This window comes from Mycteria americana, chromosome 1, assembly GCF_035582795.1.
Source record: "Mycteria americana isolate JAX WOST 10 ecotype Jacksonville Zoo and Gardens chromosome 1, USCA_MyAme_1.0, whole genome shotgun sequence".
NCBI lineage: Eukaryota > Metazoa > Chordata > Aves > Ciconiiformes > Ciconiidae > Mycteria > Mycteria americana.
In genome coordinates this window covers 21,243,520-21,258,886 of record NC_134365.1, presented here as the reverse complement: position 1 = coordinate 21,258,886, position 15,367 = coordinate 21,243,520, and the positions used below count along the sequence as shown (strand labels likewise).

The following is a 15,367-nucleotide window of genomic DNA, read 5'->3' as shown; positions in this document are numbered from 1 at the left end:
ACCCCAACATTCTATTTAAAAAAAAATAGATTTCTTAGCTTTTAGTTAATGAAACTAACATAACTGCATGATAAGTAAAAAGTATTTATCCAGGTGTAAATTGTTAACACCAACTATAAACACCTACTTTTCTATCCCTGTTACATTCCCAGTATAAAAGTAGGAACTACTAACTAGGACAGATTGTTGCTAGACAAGGTTTGTTTTTAAAATGTTATGCTTTGTTTCCAAACAACAATTTATTTGGTGGGCTGCACATTTATAGTGAGTTTTATAATAGACTTTATAACTACAGGTTTTCAAAAATCACACTCTATTTATAATTTTTTCAGGAGATAAATCTCCCCCTAAACTTGAACCATCAGATGCATTACCTCTTCCTTCAAACTTGGAGACTAATTCAGAACCACCAACCCTCAAACCAGTAGAACTCAATCCAGAGCAGAGTAAGCTTTACAAAAGAGTAAAATTTGATAATGAATTATATAGCACTTCCATTCAGAAAGAAATAAATGGACACACTCCAGAACACTTACTTGACAGTAATCTCAATGAGTCGACTGTTTCTTCTGTAGCTGAGTCATCAACTGATGTAAACAGACGTACATCCATTCTCTTCTGCAAATCGAAAAGTATAAGCCCCCAAAAGTCTGCAAAGAACACTGAAACCCAGCCAACTTCTCCACAGCTAGGGACCAAAACCTTTTTGTCTGTAGTCCTTCCAAGGTTGGAGACACTTCTGCACCCAAGGAAAAGATCAAGGAGTGCATGTGGAGATTCTGAGGTTGATGATGAGTCCCCTGTAAAGCGCTTGGATACAGGTAAATGTTACAAAACTTATTTGAATGGGTGTATCTTGAAAGTTAACGTACCTGTTAATTTTTTGACATACATGTAGTTGTTAATCTTCAGATTTTAGTACTTGAACAGTTTGTCCTCATAGTTGAGTAGTTACAGTTCAGAAATTTACTGATTCATTTTTGTGTTGGCCCTATACAATTAGATTTAGTGAACCAAGTTTTACTTTTTCACAGTTTTCACTTTAACAATGGAATCTTCGAGTTTACATGTATGGGTGGGTGATTCCTCCCACCCCCCTCCCAAGCTGTTTTCTATTTCCTTTTGTTGCAACCAATAGGAAAGGTGAATCAGCTGCTTTTTTGGAAATTCGCTGTTAAATTACATGGAAACTTCATATATGGTGCCAAAACTAGAACTCTTACAAGGAAGAACATGGAAAATACATGTTCTATGTATGACTTCATTTTTCTGTAGTGTTACTCCAAACTGATGGCTGGGTATGAGGTGCTGTGTATACCCATGTATTTATGGAAGTGTTAAAATCCCAAAGTATAATGACATTTCCTGTGTTCCTTTTCTTTAGTCTGTGCACTTTAAATAAATAAAGTTGAAGAATCTAAGTGTAAGATTACGCTCTTAATGAGACTTCTCTAAAGAGCATTAAAAAAAATGTTGTCTTGATACATTGGCACAGTTGAAGGCATTAATTACACCTTTTCTTAGTGAACTGTAGTGCTATTTATTGGAGAAGTTTGAATAAAACCCTCTTTGAGGAAGAACAGCAGCATAAGGAAATTACTTAAGTATATTTCCTTAATGTTATCCATGGCCATTGCTATGACTTTTATATTACCTTTGAAATAAATACTCTGTTTCATTGTCATGTTGATAATCTGTATGCGGGTATGAAAACAGCAGGTGTGTTTTTGTGTCTTTGAATGAAAGATAAAGGAATTTAATTTGAATATTTATTGTGAATATGTGCTCCAAAAGCTGTTTGTGGGGGGTTTTGTGGTTTGAGGGGGGAGGAGGGTAGGTTGGTTGGGGTTTTTTGTTTTGAGGGGAGGGAGGGGGGTGTTTTGGGGGGTTTTTTTGTTTGTGGGGTTTTTTTTGTTTTGGGGGATTTTTTTTGAATGATCAAGTGAGGAGGAAAATTATTCTAATGCTGGAATCATAGCATAAGAAAATGATAAGTAAGATTTGGTATAGGGGTGGGGTGGCGTCTTTTCATTTACATTTTTGTTTCTTTGTTGTTTCGCCTCTTTGGAAAGCCCCTTTTCATAACGGCTTGGAAAGAGCATGTAGGTTTGATCTGAAGTAGAAATCATGTGAAGGTAGCGTGATGATAGAAATTAATTAATCTTCATTAATGATATAAAAGGTTTGGTTTCCAAATATTCCAATTTACCAGTCTTTAATCTAGATAATTTCATTAGGTACCTTTATACAGATCGCATTTTATCCACGCACGGTGAATCATTTTGTGCTAGATCACACCAGGAATTAGTACTAATTCCTTGAAATTTTTATCTTAAACATTGTGAATTGTTTGTTTGGGGGAAAAATGTTTTTATTATCTAGGAAAACTGACTTTAATTTTTCACACACACACACACACACCCCTCCCGATTTCTGAATACATTTAAATTATGTGGGGCAAATATGCTTTTGATTATCTTCAAAACTAAACCCCCAAACATTTATGGGTAGTTTCTTCTAATTTTAGTGCTCTTCCCATTTCAGAATTTCTAGGGTTGTTTGGTTTTTTTTTTAATGTAATATGTAGGCTAGTAACAGGAATAAAATCCAAAAGGTTAAAAGAATTTTTTTTTTTTTAATTTTTAAATAAAAAATCTGTTGCCTCTTCCTGAAACTAATGAAGATATGCACAGAACTAAATTTATGTAGAACTAGTACCTAGGGGGCATTTATATTTAAACTTTTTATTGGTTTCTTCTAGAAGAGACTGTGTATGTGAATTGACATGTTTTAGCCAAATTAAATTTACCTGAAGGTGTTCCAGTTATTCTTTAATAGTATGTGGTTTTTTTAAGCATATATGCTTCATACAGATATGTCAGCTTATCAAGTCTTATTCCTGTGATTCTTTTTCCATTTGCAACCAAACGTTTTGGCTTCACGTCGGAGATTTTATTACTCGTGTTATTTTCAAACTTGTGTCTCCACACTAATTTAAGCAATTTGTAATTGGCAGCTATTTTGAGCTACAATTCAGCAGGAAACCAGCACAAACCTCAGATGCTTTCCAAGATTTAAACCAGCTGAATTCTTTTACTTTTGCATATGCAAGCTGGTGACAATTCATGCAGATGTCTGTGTTCTGATAAAAATAAATGAGATGATGTATACGGTAATAGAATTTTTTTTCTATTTGGATATTTTTCACAAAATTTCAATGTCATGCTGCTGGTAAAACATGTTTTTATTGAAAACAATTCAGCAGACATGAACCTTTCCCTCCAAAGCCATACCATGATAGAAAAGGCATGCTTCAGGCTTCTTGCATGCGTTCTTCTGAGTTAGCAACTTCGTGAGCAATCACTGTAGTTGCAAATGAATTATGATTGCACAGTTTTCTTTGACTGGTATGAATGTTAAATATCCTCAATTCTAGTGGCTATAGGAAAAAAGTAATTAAAAAGGACTTTGCTTAATATACAAAGCATTGAAATTTTATAAGTGGTCGAGAGCTGTGCTGTCACATCTTTTTTTTCTCCCTTACCTATTCATAACCAATGTGGGTCTTTTGCCGTTACTTAAGGATGCCTTGTTGTTTTGTCCCTCACCTTACTCAACCTCTTCAATGTTTCTGGCTTTCATGTCACTCGTATGTATTCTTATATGAAGACTTTCAAAGGAAGACTCTAAAGCTTACCTAGTTAAGTAAAACCACACCTACTTTGTCTGATGTTTCATTATTCTCGTAGACTGCCTTTTATTATGCTGTCTTGAATTACATTTGAGGTTGGTGTGCTTGCCAATTAGTTTCAAGAAAGACACATACAGGATCCATTGGCACACTACTTTGTAAGTATGGTGTCCCATATGTTGTTGGTTTTCATATACAAAATAATTATTGAAATACTAGCTTTTTTCAGAAATAGGGGACTATTGGACAATATGCCTTAACCTTTAAAGAGGACTGAAAGCAGTTCACTTTAATACTCTGACCTCCATTTATGTGTGAATCTTTGTTTAAAAAATATGAAGCAATAGTGTAATGTAACCTTAAATTTTAATTTCAGTGTTCTACTAGGGCATTATCACTTACATATATAGCACATCTTTCTCCATAGTTGCTATGTGGAAACTGACAACTACATAGTGCAGAGATGTGTTTAAAAAATTCCTGTATATACTTAATGTATCTTGCTTTTGCTTCATATGGTATCCAGCAGTTTCAAAAAGAAGATAGGTTGTTTTTACTTAGGAAATTTTGGTCACATCAGAGATTGATGTATGATTCTTGAAGTTCAAGCATGTCAAATCTTAACTGCGACAAGATCAATGACCTTTTCGAAATATCCATTGTATCCTTACCTTGCTCTTTTGTTACAAAGATTAATCCTTTTTGTCAGGAAATTAGTTGGTGCAATTATAACATCTGAGAAAAATAAAGCTGATTAATGGATAGAAGGTAGGTTTTACTGACCATTTAAAAATTTGCCTCTATCAGTTGTGTATAGGTAAGATAAATTCCTGGAAGAAATGACTGTTTTAAGATACCTTTTGAGCATTGTAAAATGCTAGATTTAGGTTCAGATTAAATTTTCATGTTGTTCTTGGTTTTATCAGTCACCTTTAAGCTTTCATAAATTTAGGATAGTAATTCACAGTCACTGTGTTAGTACCCTCTATTTCAATTAGAAAGTAAGTATTTAGAATATACTATCCTTAACTTACTATAGAATTAGGATTGCAAATAGCGACTATTATAGTGCAGTATGTTGGTTTTCTATTATTTCTTGGCTAGATAGCAGTAATAGAAAATTTCAGTGAAACGTATCATTTACTTAGTATTTGTCTTGCTTCCAGCTACACAGATTTTTCTCAAGGCACTGAAATGGATGTAAACAAATATTTATAACATGGATCACTGAATTAGAGTATTTAACACAGTAAAAAGCACAGGGTTTTTTGGGGGGCAGGGGAATTTATTGTTTCTTAATATATACTTTGCATGCAGTTGTCAATATAAAACAGATGTAATTATACCTTATTAAATCTATTAGTAAACGTTGGGCCGACTTTGTTTCTGCCCAATTGCTGCAAAATGTTTGACAGCACTTAAGAACTGTCTGCAAGTAACCTGTATATGAATTCCACTTGCATTTGATATAATTTAATATTGTAGCGATGACCACTTTTACTTAATTTTATTTGGTGTAATAAGGACAGAGATTATATATGGGGTAAAATGGAACACATTATTTTTTGAATTCTTCAATACTTGATTTCTAATAAATCTTTGGTGCTCTGGAGCACAGGCCAATTTGATTAAAAGTCAAGCTTCATATGTGCAGCATTAAATTACCATTCTCTAAATGGAAGAAATGAAAGTAAAATATGCATATCTAAGAACATAACTTATGTCCTCAAAGTAAATAACAAACTAAACTAGAGGTTGCTCAATGAAAAAACAAATTGGCATAATTACTCATCGGGTTACCATAGACAGGAATGATAGTGTATACATATATTCATGAGTAAAATGCAGTAATTTGACTAAATCTGCTGACAGATCCAGAGTTCTTATACTTTGAATTAAAACTATTCTTTTTATTTTCTTTTTCCTTTAGATGCATAGTGATTGTTTCCTGTAAAATCTGATGTGAAATTTAGTTATTTAAGCACTTAACGATGTCCAAAAAACTTCAGCTGCCTGCCTCCGGGAAGTTTCAAAACATAAAACATTTTAAGGTGTATATGCAAACGAACAAAGCACTGGAGATTGTGAAGGCCTTAAAGGAATTATCCCCTGGCTTGTTAAATTTGTCAGTATAGAGACACGGGGACTACAGGAGCTCGACTGCTGAGTTGTCAGGATAAAACCAGGCTGCACAGCAGCCCATAAGTACTAAAGAGGCTGAGAAGGTGAAGTTTGACTAGAACACTACCAAAATTAGTGGGGGGGATGCTAGTGCATTTTTGCTTGGTTTTGAGAAGTTTTTGTTTGTTTGTTTGGGGTTTATTTTGTTTTTAATGGGATGATAGGCCACTGAGAAACTTTGACCATTTGCTAAGAAAATCAGGCAAATTAAGGAGATAAATTTGAAAAAACCTGAATGCTGCATTTTTTTTATTTGTATTTGGCCCACTCAAGCTTTAGACGGGAGTTCTGGCATCCCTACTAAGAATTTTGCCAATTTAATTTCTGGAAAAATTTTGAGAAATAGGAGAGGATTTTCATAATACATGTGGAATAAAGTAAGTGTGTAAGGCAGAAAGCAGAGGAAGGAAACTTTTATAACAGTCAGCAATTGCAATGACATTTAAGAGAATAAATGTTCCTTTTGGTTTTATTTCATCTAAAGAACCATAGTATTAACTTCCTCACCATGAAAAATCCTTTGCTTATTTCTTGATTTATATTATTAGAATAGAGGGAGTTTTGAGCAACGTAGTCAAGAACGGTGGGGCTTGATGAACAACTAGATAAATGGGGGTTTTGTCCATTTTCAAGGCTTGTGAAGTGTGTGCATGCATACGTTATACATTAATATTTTAGATATGTTAATTTCTTTTGAAGTACTATCTTTTGGGTTATTTTTAAGATGTTAGTTATTAGCATCCAACTTACAATTGCTGTGTTTTCTAAGATCAGTATAACTGAATCTTCTGTAATAATAAAAAAATATTTCTAGATGCCCCTCTGTTTTTCTTGATGCTGTAGGAATTGTGGAGCTTTTTACTGTATTCTGGCATTTCATTTTTTTGGAATGCATAGCTCATTTCTTGGCCCAGGTTTGGCTTTCTGAAAAATAAAATGTCATAGTCCCCTATGTGCTTCATCTGTGGCGTTTAACACTAATTTTTCTGTGCGGTGCAGATGGTAAACAGAGAACTGTGGGATTTATTGAAGGTATTAAAAAAAAATAGTGAATTTGGAGATCCACACTATGCTTATAAATTAAGAACACACTTGTCATGGTGTTGGGGCTGAGTATAGATGACCTACCTTCAAATTCACAGGCTTAGGTACCGTGAAGTCCCTTGTATCAGGTACATAAGGTACCAGAGTTGATCAAATCACCGTTATATTTGACCTGTTTGGAACATCATAGAATCATAGAATAGTTTGGGCTGGAAGGAACCTTTAAAGGTCATCTAGTCCAACCTGCATATACTCGCATACAGGTCTGATTTAAGAGACGGGTGATCATAAAAATGAATCCAGTGACTTCAACACTAACTTCAGGCACTGAACCTGGAAGTCAAAAATACAAGTGACTTAGGGCTCATTCTGCTATGAGTGGAGAGAGAGGGAGATAGTTCCCACAGTATGAGTGACTGCAAGATGAATGTGTCTGAGAAAAGGTTTGGGGGGGTGTTGTTTATATTTTTTTTTTTCCCTTTCCCCTTTTTTCCACCCAGATGAGAACAGATTGTGTAGTTACATGCATAGAGGCAGGTCTTCCATAAAGAGTAATTATGGTAGTAGGTACTGTTTTGCTGTATCATACATGCAGTCCAATATTTTGGGACATTTTTAATTGATAGCTCTCGTCTATGTTTCCCATTGTAGTACCCAGACATAGTTTCTTTGTCTAGGGGAAGTGTACCCATAAGAAGGTATCCCATACAAAGAAACATGTATTACTCAAGAACAGGTAAAATACTTGAAACAAAGTTTCTTTTATTTTGTTGGTACCAAAACAGTGTTCATTGGTCATGCTGGCACTTGGACTTTGTCAGGCCATGCTATCCTAACATGGTAATTCTCCCCCCACTTTCATTTTCCTTTCTCTCCTTCTTCCTTTTTTCTGTTTTCTTCCTTTACTTTTCCCTTTCCCCCTCCCTCCAAAGCTGTAATAATACAGCTGTCACTCAGAAATTACTTTCTAACAACATGTCATTGGAAAAAAAAATGGAGACGAAAGCAGATGTTGAGAACTAACTTTCGGCTGGTAAGAATGGCCAAGTACTCTCAAGTTCTATAAAAACTTTTTTTTGTTGAAGATAAAAGTATTTTAGGTCAGAGGGGGGGAAAAAAATGCACTATATATTCATCTGATTAGATACAAACATGTGAATATGCAAGTCAGCCTTATTTTAACTCTTTGTGTTCAGTGCTGCGTGAAAATAGCAAAGCTGGGTTGGTGTTTAATAGCCCTTGATTATCTTCCCTTGCCTGACACTTCAAGCGCTGTCAGGTTGACTGCATGAGCAGTGAAACATCTGGTTTTGTCTTTGCAGCTCCTTTCATTGAAGCCAGGAAGACAATCTTAGGATTGCAAGTACTGTTAATTTTTGCTAGGCTGGAATAAATTTTTAGTGTGACATTATGGTCTCTAAAAGGATTCAGATCATGCACTTCCTCAAGTACAGTGCAAGCTATCATAGAAGGAGGCTGTTCTATGTCTTTAGTATGCGCTGGATCTTTTATACTGAATCACTTGAAGTTTCCATCTCCCTGTGTGAAATACCTCTCAAGGTACAAAAGGCCTGGAAAATTGGGTCTTAAAATGCAGCTGTGTAACTTAATGAAATAACTGGCTAATTCAAGGACTTGCAGGTTTACTGTGTTGTCCTGTATGTCATCTCGGGAGTGGCAGATCTCTGGTAAACATTTCTGCTGTCATCTTTCTTTCAGGTGGCAACTTCAGTTTCTGTTCCCTATCCTAGAATGAGGAACAAGTTAAGAACCGATTTTTCTAAATAGCTGTAAAAGGCAAATAAATGGTAAATTATTTGTTTCCTTTTTAATAGAGCAGGATTGCTGGACATACTTACATAAGAGAGCTCTGAAGTTCACCTGTCCATCTGTTTCCTTTTCTTTGGATACCATGCCCAGCAAGTATGTTCTCACAATTACAGGGAAGCATTTACTTTCAAAGAAGAAAAAAAATGTGTTGGTAAAAGCTCTGTATAAAATCCTTTGGATAGTAATTTAAGAAAAGGAAGTTAGTTCCATTTAGGAAATGGAATAGCCTGCCTTGGTAGGTTCTGCTGAGCTGCTCTGAAAGACTGCTAGGCACTAGGTTTTTGATGCAATATATTGATAGATAATTACCATGCTTTTTCATGATATAAATTGAGAACAAAAATAATCTTTATTAATAAGGTTTTAATAACTCTTTAAGTTTTCTTCCTTTTAATTTATATCAGGATTTGGTTTCTACTATACTACTACTGTCATCAGTCTTTTCTATACCACTGGAACAGCTGATACTCTGTAGGAGAAGTTGTAAAATGTTTTGGGGTTGGGTTTTTTTTTTGAGAAATGTTTCTGCTTATATGTTCTTTTTTTCCTTTCAGATTTTTCTGGAATGTTTTCAAACTGCTCCACTAGTGTTGCCTCCCACTTGTATATTTTAAAATGCCTTGAACAATTGTCCTATAATACAGTGATCCTATTGTTGTAGTGCTTAGAGCAACAGACAATCCTTATCTTGTGGAAGCTGTAGTTACTAAATATTGATTAGTTTTCCTTTCTGTTGTGCAATTCAGATTCAACTGTTTTAGCATACTCTCATCTGATTAGCCAGAGAAACTTCTTATTCACAGATTTCAAAGAAAATCAGTAGTTACAGGATTAATTCTTAAGCATTCTTTTGAAACATATCAAACTTTGACTATTCGGTGAGCCACCAAACTGTATTCATTATGTGTTACTTAAACCAACAAAGATGAAATTTTTCTGTTTAGGATCTTGAAAGCCTGCAGCTATTTAGTGTGTAGGTGCTATGTCATGGGCTGACACTGAGCTTTCTTTGCTATCTTTGGCCATGACCAAATTTTAAGCAAGTTTTAAAAGCTTTATTTCCAAGGGGACTCTTCACACCAAACTTTATCATCTTTGTGAGTAACTGGCTCCCATTTTGTCTGCATACTGAAGACTGTTTTAAGAACTGTAAACTTTGACGTGCTCAGATATTCATCTGTGTATTCTGAAAAGAAGGATTGTGTCTAATATTCTTACTGCACTCCAGAATTTACTGTTGGAAGTAGACATTTATAGGATTACTCTAAGGTTCACTTTTTTAAAACTTTGTGGATGCCTTCCTATTTGCTGCAATACATCCATTTTCAAGGTTTGCGTATTTAAGAACACAATAATTTCTGATTATTTATTACCTTAAAGTATTCCTTTATCCTGTCTGTGCATACCTGTATATATAAATCCTCTTAAATTAGGGTCATCCCCCTTCTTACTCTTACTGGAAGGATTTTTAGATACATTTCAAAACCATGTTCTTGATGCATATCATGCATGTGGAGGTTGTATTCTATGCTTTCAATGACTTGCATATATTTTCTTTTTCAAGAAAGAGGACTGAATCAAAGTGAAACTTTTAATCTAGTTTTGCCCCTTTTGAAACTTCGGCTGAGTATTAGTGTTAAGAATAGGTGGAGCACTTGTATCACTCTCACTGTCTCTGGACGCTGCTGTAAGGATGGCTTATTTATTTGAAAGCTCTGTTTCCTTTCAGAGAGACTTAATGGCTTTTTCACTGTCTTCCAGGTTCTCATATTAACTAATATCATGCTGGGTATTTATCTCTTTGGATCCTAATTATTTTCTGTTATCCTCAACATGGAATGGAATTCAATTAAATGATCATTTTGGAACGCAGAAAGACAATTACATTTGAAGTAATTATTTTGGATCATGTTGGAGACACCAGCCATCCTTAAAACAAAAAAAAATATGAACACTGTTGGAGGAAGTCTTTGACATATATGAAACTATGCTCTTCATTCAATATATTGCCCCATTTCCGTAAGTTATAAAGTTGTACATGTTGTAGTATATGTGACACAAATTGGTCGCAGATATTTACCAGTCCCAGCGTTCTTATTCCCAGAACATGCTCTGTGAGAGCAGATTAGTTAAGAATGTTCCATCTCCATCCTCTTCCCTTCCCCCAAAACCAGTCTAATCTTCCTTGGAGAAGTAAAGCGTACAAAAAAAAAATGTTTTGCCTATTTTAATAAAATACATATTTTTCTTCAATATATATTTTAATGAAGCCTAACGTCACTGGTGCTGGGTAAGTGCACAAGTCAGGACTTGATTAGTCCTTGCTTGGTAAGATGAACCTAAGTAGTGTTATATAAGTGCTGGTGTGCTGCGTGCAGTCATTTTTTGAATGCTCCCACTTCTTTAGTGGTTGAAATTATTTAACAGTTTTCATTATTTCTCAGCTCTTCAGCTGTGGTTTTAATACAGCACTTCATCTTACATTTGGATATGCTTGGTTTTGCATCAAGCTATGCATAATAAAGTTTTAATTGCTTTAGAATAATTTTATACAAGTTCTGCTTCTTTATTTTTGTTTCAGCAGAACCGCAAGATGCGATTACAGTCTGAAATGCACGGTTCTGTATTCTGTGGCAGCATTTTGTACATTCATGGAGCGTGCTGCTCCTTGGGCTACCCTGACTTTTGTTCCTCTGTGATTTTTTTCCGAACTTCTGCTGTCTTTCCGGAGTTAGCTTTTCCTGCTTCTATTAATTTGGTATGGGCAACAAGATTCTAACTTGCTTGATGTAGGTAGTCAGTGAAAGTTTTAATTGCAGTTTAAGAATAAACTGCTACTGTTGAGAAAAAGTTGAAACTTTCCCTGATAAATACCATATTCAGGGCAGTGAGAAACCTGTGAAAAAGTATCAAGCTGATCATCTTTGGCTAACTTTTTTTTTTCTTCTTAGTTTACAGTTGTTTGTTAGCGTTTCTTTATTTTTAAAATGGTTGTGTGTGTTTTATGCCATGATTGACATGGCAGTAAACTTGCTATGTAAATTGAAGTCTAGAGCTGAAGATTGGAAATGGAAGTAACCCTGCATTTAAGATTGATAGCAGACTTCATTATTTGTTAATTCCTTTTTTTTTTTTTTTTAATGAAAAAAAGTTGAGTTCTGGCTCTGAGAGTGGACTGCTTTTTGAAGAAACTTAAGAACAGAGGGAAAAATAAAAAGGAATCATCCACTAATGAAAGGTTTTAGTTTGATATTTGGGATTTGGGGGAGAGGGGGAGTGTCAATCAAGGGTGTTGGTGAGGGGGTATGTGTTAGAAGTTTAGTACCTGACCTAATCAAGTTTCTCTCCATGACTATAGAGAAAGCTCAGTTGATCTAACAAAATCATGAGCTTTTGAAAATGTAATTGGCTCATATAGGTTTGTTGCAGGCTTACCCAGGCTACTAATCCACAAAAGCAGGATGAGTTACTTCTCCCATGGATTTTCTTTGACTTTCTTAGTAATAACTTTGGAGCCAAAAATATGCAAATTCCTTAAAGTAAATGGGGATCTTCTTTAATCTCACTTATTCTAGTAGCTACAGGAGATTGGGTGTTTCTTGATGCATGGGAGAAAGAGTTGTGTAATGACCTAAAAAACAAATTCCAAGTTATAGCATGTAAATGGTAGTATATCTGTTTATTTTTTGCACATCAGTGATAGCATAATGCACTTACATTTTATTGCTTGGATAACAGGGTCACTTGGGATAACAGGGTCACTTGGGAACTGCTGCATCTGTGACTAGATAGGAGTGTGTTTTGTTTAAAATGAGCGTTGAGGTTTTCCTTTCTTAAAATAATGCCTATTCCTTATAATTTCTGAAAAATGGACTGTATAAACTGAATCTCATGGACTGTGTAAGCTCATGTCATTCAGGGCTTGATATTCAGAAAATTGCTCCTGCTAATAGCCTGCCTGTTCTTTGCTTTTCATACTTCCACAAGCAAGAGAGAAATGTGTCTGAGAAGGTCTAAATTCTTTTGCACGTTAATATTCCTTACTTGTCAGAAAAAGTTTTTTGGTTGTTTTTTTTTTTTTTCCCCACTGTTGGTGACCATTCTGCAGATTGAAAAAAACTGTTTACTGCAATCTTTAAAACCTACAGTAGTGAATTAAATGAATCATTAAACTCATAATGTAGGTTATGTTTAAACTAGTATAAGACTGAACTACCACTGCAGAGAGCTGTCTCCATTGCTATAGTTGCATGTTTCTTTTGCTTCCCTTGTTTCTCAACATCAGCAATCAGGCAATCACATGGTTGCTTTGCCCAGTGCATGGCTGAAAACTAGTTCATTACATGACCACGTTTTTCTTGGTACTGACATAGTGATGGTGAGAAGAAACCATTGCAAGGGACTGAGAGTGCCAAAATGTCCATTTCAGCGGCAGCACAATCATAAACTGATTGAAGCAATCAAAATGTGAAGCTACTCCGTAATTTTTTTTTTTTGTCCTGGGTATACATATACATACAGAACAAGTGTACATAGACATACATAGCCAAGTCATATTTGGCATACATATGATTAAACATTTTATACATATCTTACAAGAATAAACAGATATTTCCTTTCACTTTCTCAGTCCCTTGGGAACCTGAACTGTGGTCTGGTTCCGGTAGAAATATTTACTTGATCTGTCTTTAAATCTAAAATTTAATCTGTGATCTAATTTGTTTCTGCTGATAGCTGATTTATATTAGCTAGATGCCTGAATGATAATTTGAGTGATGTATCTCTGGCTTGTGGCAGGATGAAAACAAAACAGTTTCTAAACCTCACTTGAAAAATAGGTCTGACAGGATATCTAAGAATAAAAAATAGTTATTTGCAGAGACCCAAGAGATCTACTTTTTATCTTTGGAGAATGTTTTTTCAGCTTTTCATTTCAGATGCTATGTGAGGTGTACTGTGATAGTTTATAGGGGAATTTAAGCTTTCTCATAAAGCATACTCTGTTTTGACAGGTCTTTCAGCATAGTCTAGGACTGAACTCCTACTTAATCTCCAGCTATTTGTACTGACTTGCTGAGAATGAGAACAAGATTAACCAATAGCATGTAGTTTGGTGCTTGAACACTCAAGACTGCTACCTTTATCATTTTTTTTTCTTGTATAGGAAATCAAAGGCAAATATAGGAGTTACAAACAGACACTCTTAAATGAATATTCTACAATGTCAACTAAATGACTATGAAAGAGAATGCTTATCTGTAAATCTCTCAGACCATTGAATAAATTCTCCTTTTTCTCTTAAAAATCTAAAATTGTGCTGATAATCCAAATGGAAGGTCTCCTGGGGGTGGAGGAGGAAATCCCTTAAATCTTGAAATACGACTGGATCGTACAAAGTAACTTGCTAAGCTCAAGTTCCTTAGTTGTCAGCCTTCTTTGCAGCAAACAGACTGGAAGAATTAGAACTTAATAAAGGGAGTTCTGCCATAATTGTTTTACAGTATAATGCTCTGTGGAGGGGCACGTGAAGTTACATAAGCTTATTTGACTATGTCTGAATGAACAAAGATCATGATGACCTTTGAGACTCTGATAATAGGATGGCTGGGATGGGTAGCTCTTTTCTTGCATTATGAGAAACATGCTGGTCATATGCCTTAAGTAAATACTTTAATTTATTGTAAGGAAGTAAGTGTGCTCAGAATTGAATTTGTGTTAAAATTTTATTCTCTTTGCAGTCTACAGCTTGCAGTAGCTGATTGCAGACTAATACCATTGTCTTTAGCCAGTTCATTTCTGTTGATACACTGGAGTCTGCGTTGGATTCTTTCTTTTTTAGTCCTAATTCCACCCCACCCCCCCTTGGGAAAGTCTTCAGAAAGCTACCTTAAACTTCTTAATTTGTCTCTTTAATCAAATATGGAAATGGATTAATAAGAACTATACAGTTTGTGAATTAGCAAACCCAGAGCAGGATTAGTGGCAGCCCATCAAATCAGTAGCTTGTAATATAAAAGCCTTCTGTTAGGTTTTCATTACAGTTATAAAATTAAAATACAATATCCTTGGACGTATATAAACTTGTGCCAGGGGAAGGATAGTCAAAATCTGTAATGTGCATATTATTGATTGTTGATCCCAGAAAACAGACATCATGGTGTCAGTCTGAATTTACTAAAATGGAAAGACTTTCAGGAGGAACTAGATGGCATCAGGAGGGAATCCCTACCACTCTTTACTTCCAGTGTTTGAAAAGGATTTTCAGTAGTTCTTGACTTACAGTTGTAACATTGTATTCAAATGAGTCTTGTGTTGACTTGGTAAATCTGCCTGGTTTGTAACGTGGTTCCCCCTCCCTCCCACCCCCTTGTTTTTTCTACCTAGCTTCTGCAGCCTGACTGTCTTAGTACTACATACAGAGACTGATTTGATATTCCATTTGGTATTTCCCATATTGTAATCTTCACCCTTTTTTTATGTTACCTAAATTTCCATCCTGTCTTTAAAATCTGGACTACAGGAACCTTCTATTTATAATACTGTGTTTTGAAATGAAATATTTTGTTAATGCTCATGTTCTTTCTTTTTCGTCACATCAAAATACTTGAAGTACAGAACAAT

The 15,367-nt window shown here is 35.0% G+C and overlaps 1 protein-coding gene across 6 annotated transcripts in view; it reads left to right on the top strand.

Moving 5' to 3' along the window:
- BRD1 (bromodomain containing 1) overlaps positions 1-15,367 on the top strand; it is a 66,119-nt gene that overhangs the window by 36,495 nt on the left and 14,257 nt on the right. For 3 of the 6 annotated variants that reach the window (XM_075492474.1, XM_075492434.1, XM_075492444.1), the window contains one exon: positions 333-821. In XM_075492474.1, coding sequence (XP_075348589.1) covers positions 333-821 — 489 coding nt within the window. Of the gene's footprint in view, positions 1-332; positions 822-10,507; positions 10,719-15,367 lie in introns of those variants that run through there. The other 3 variants (XM_075492442.1, XM_075492464.1, XM_075492453.1) reach the window with 3 other exon arrangements.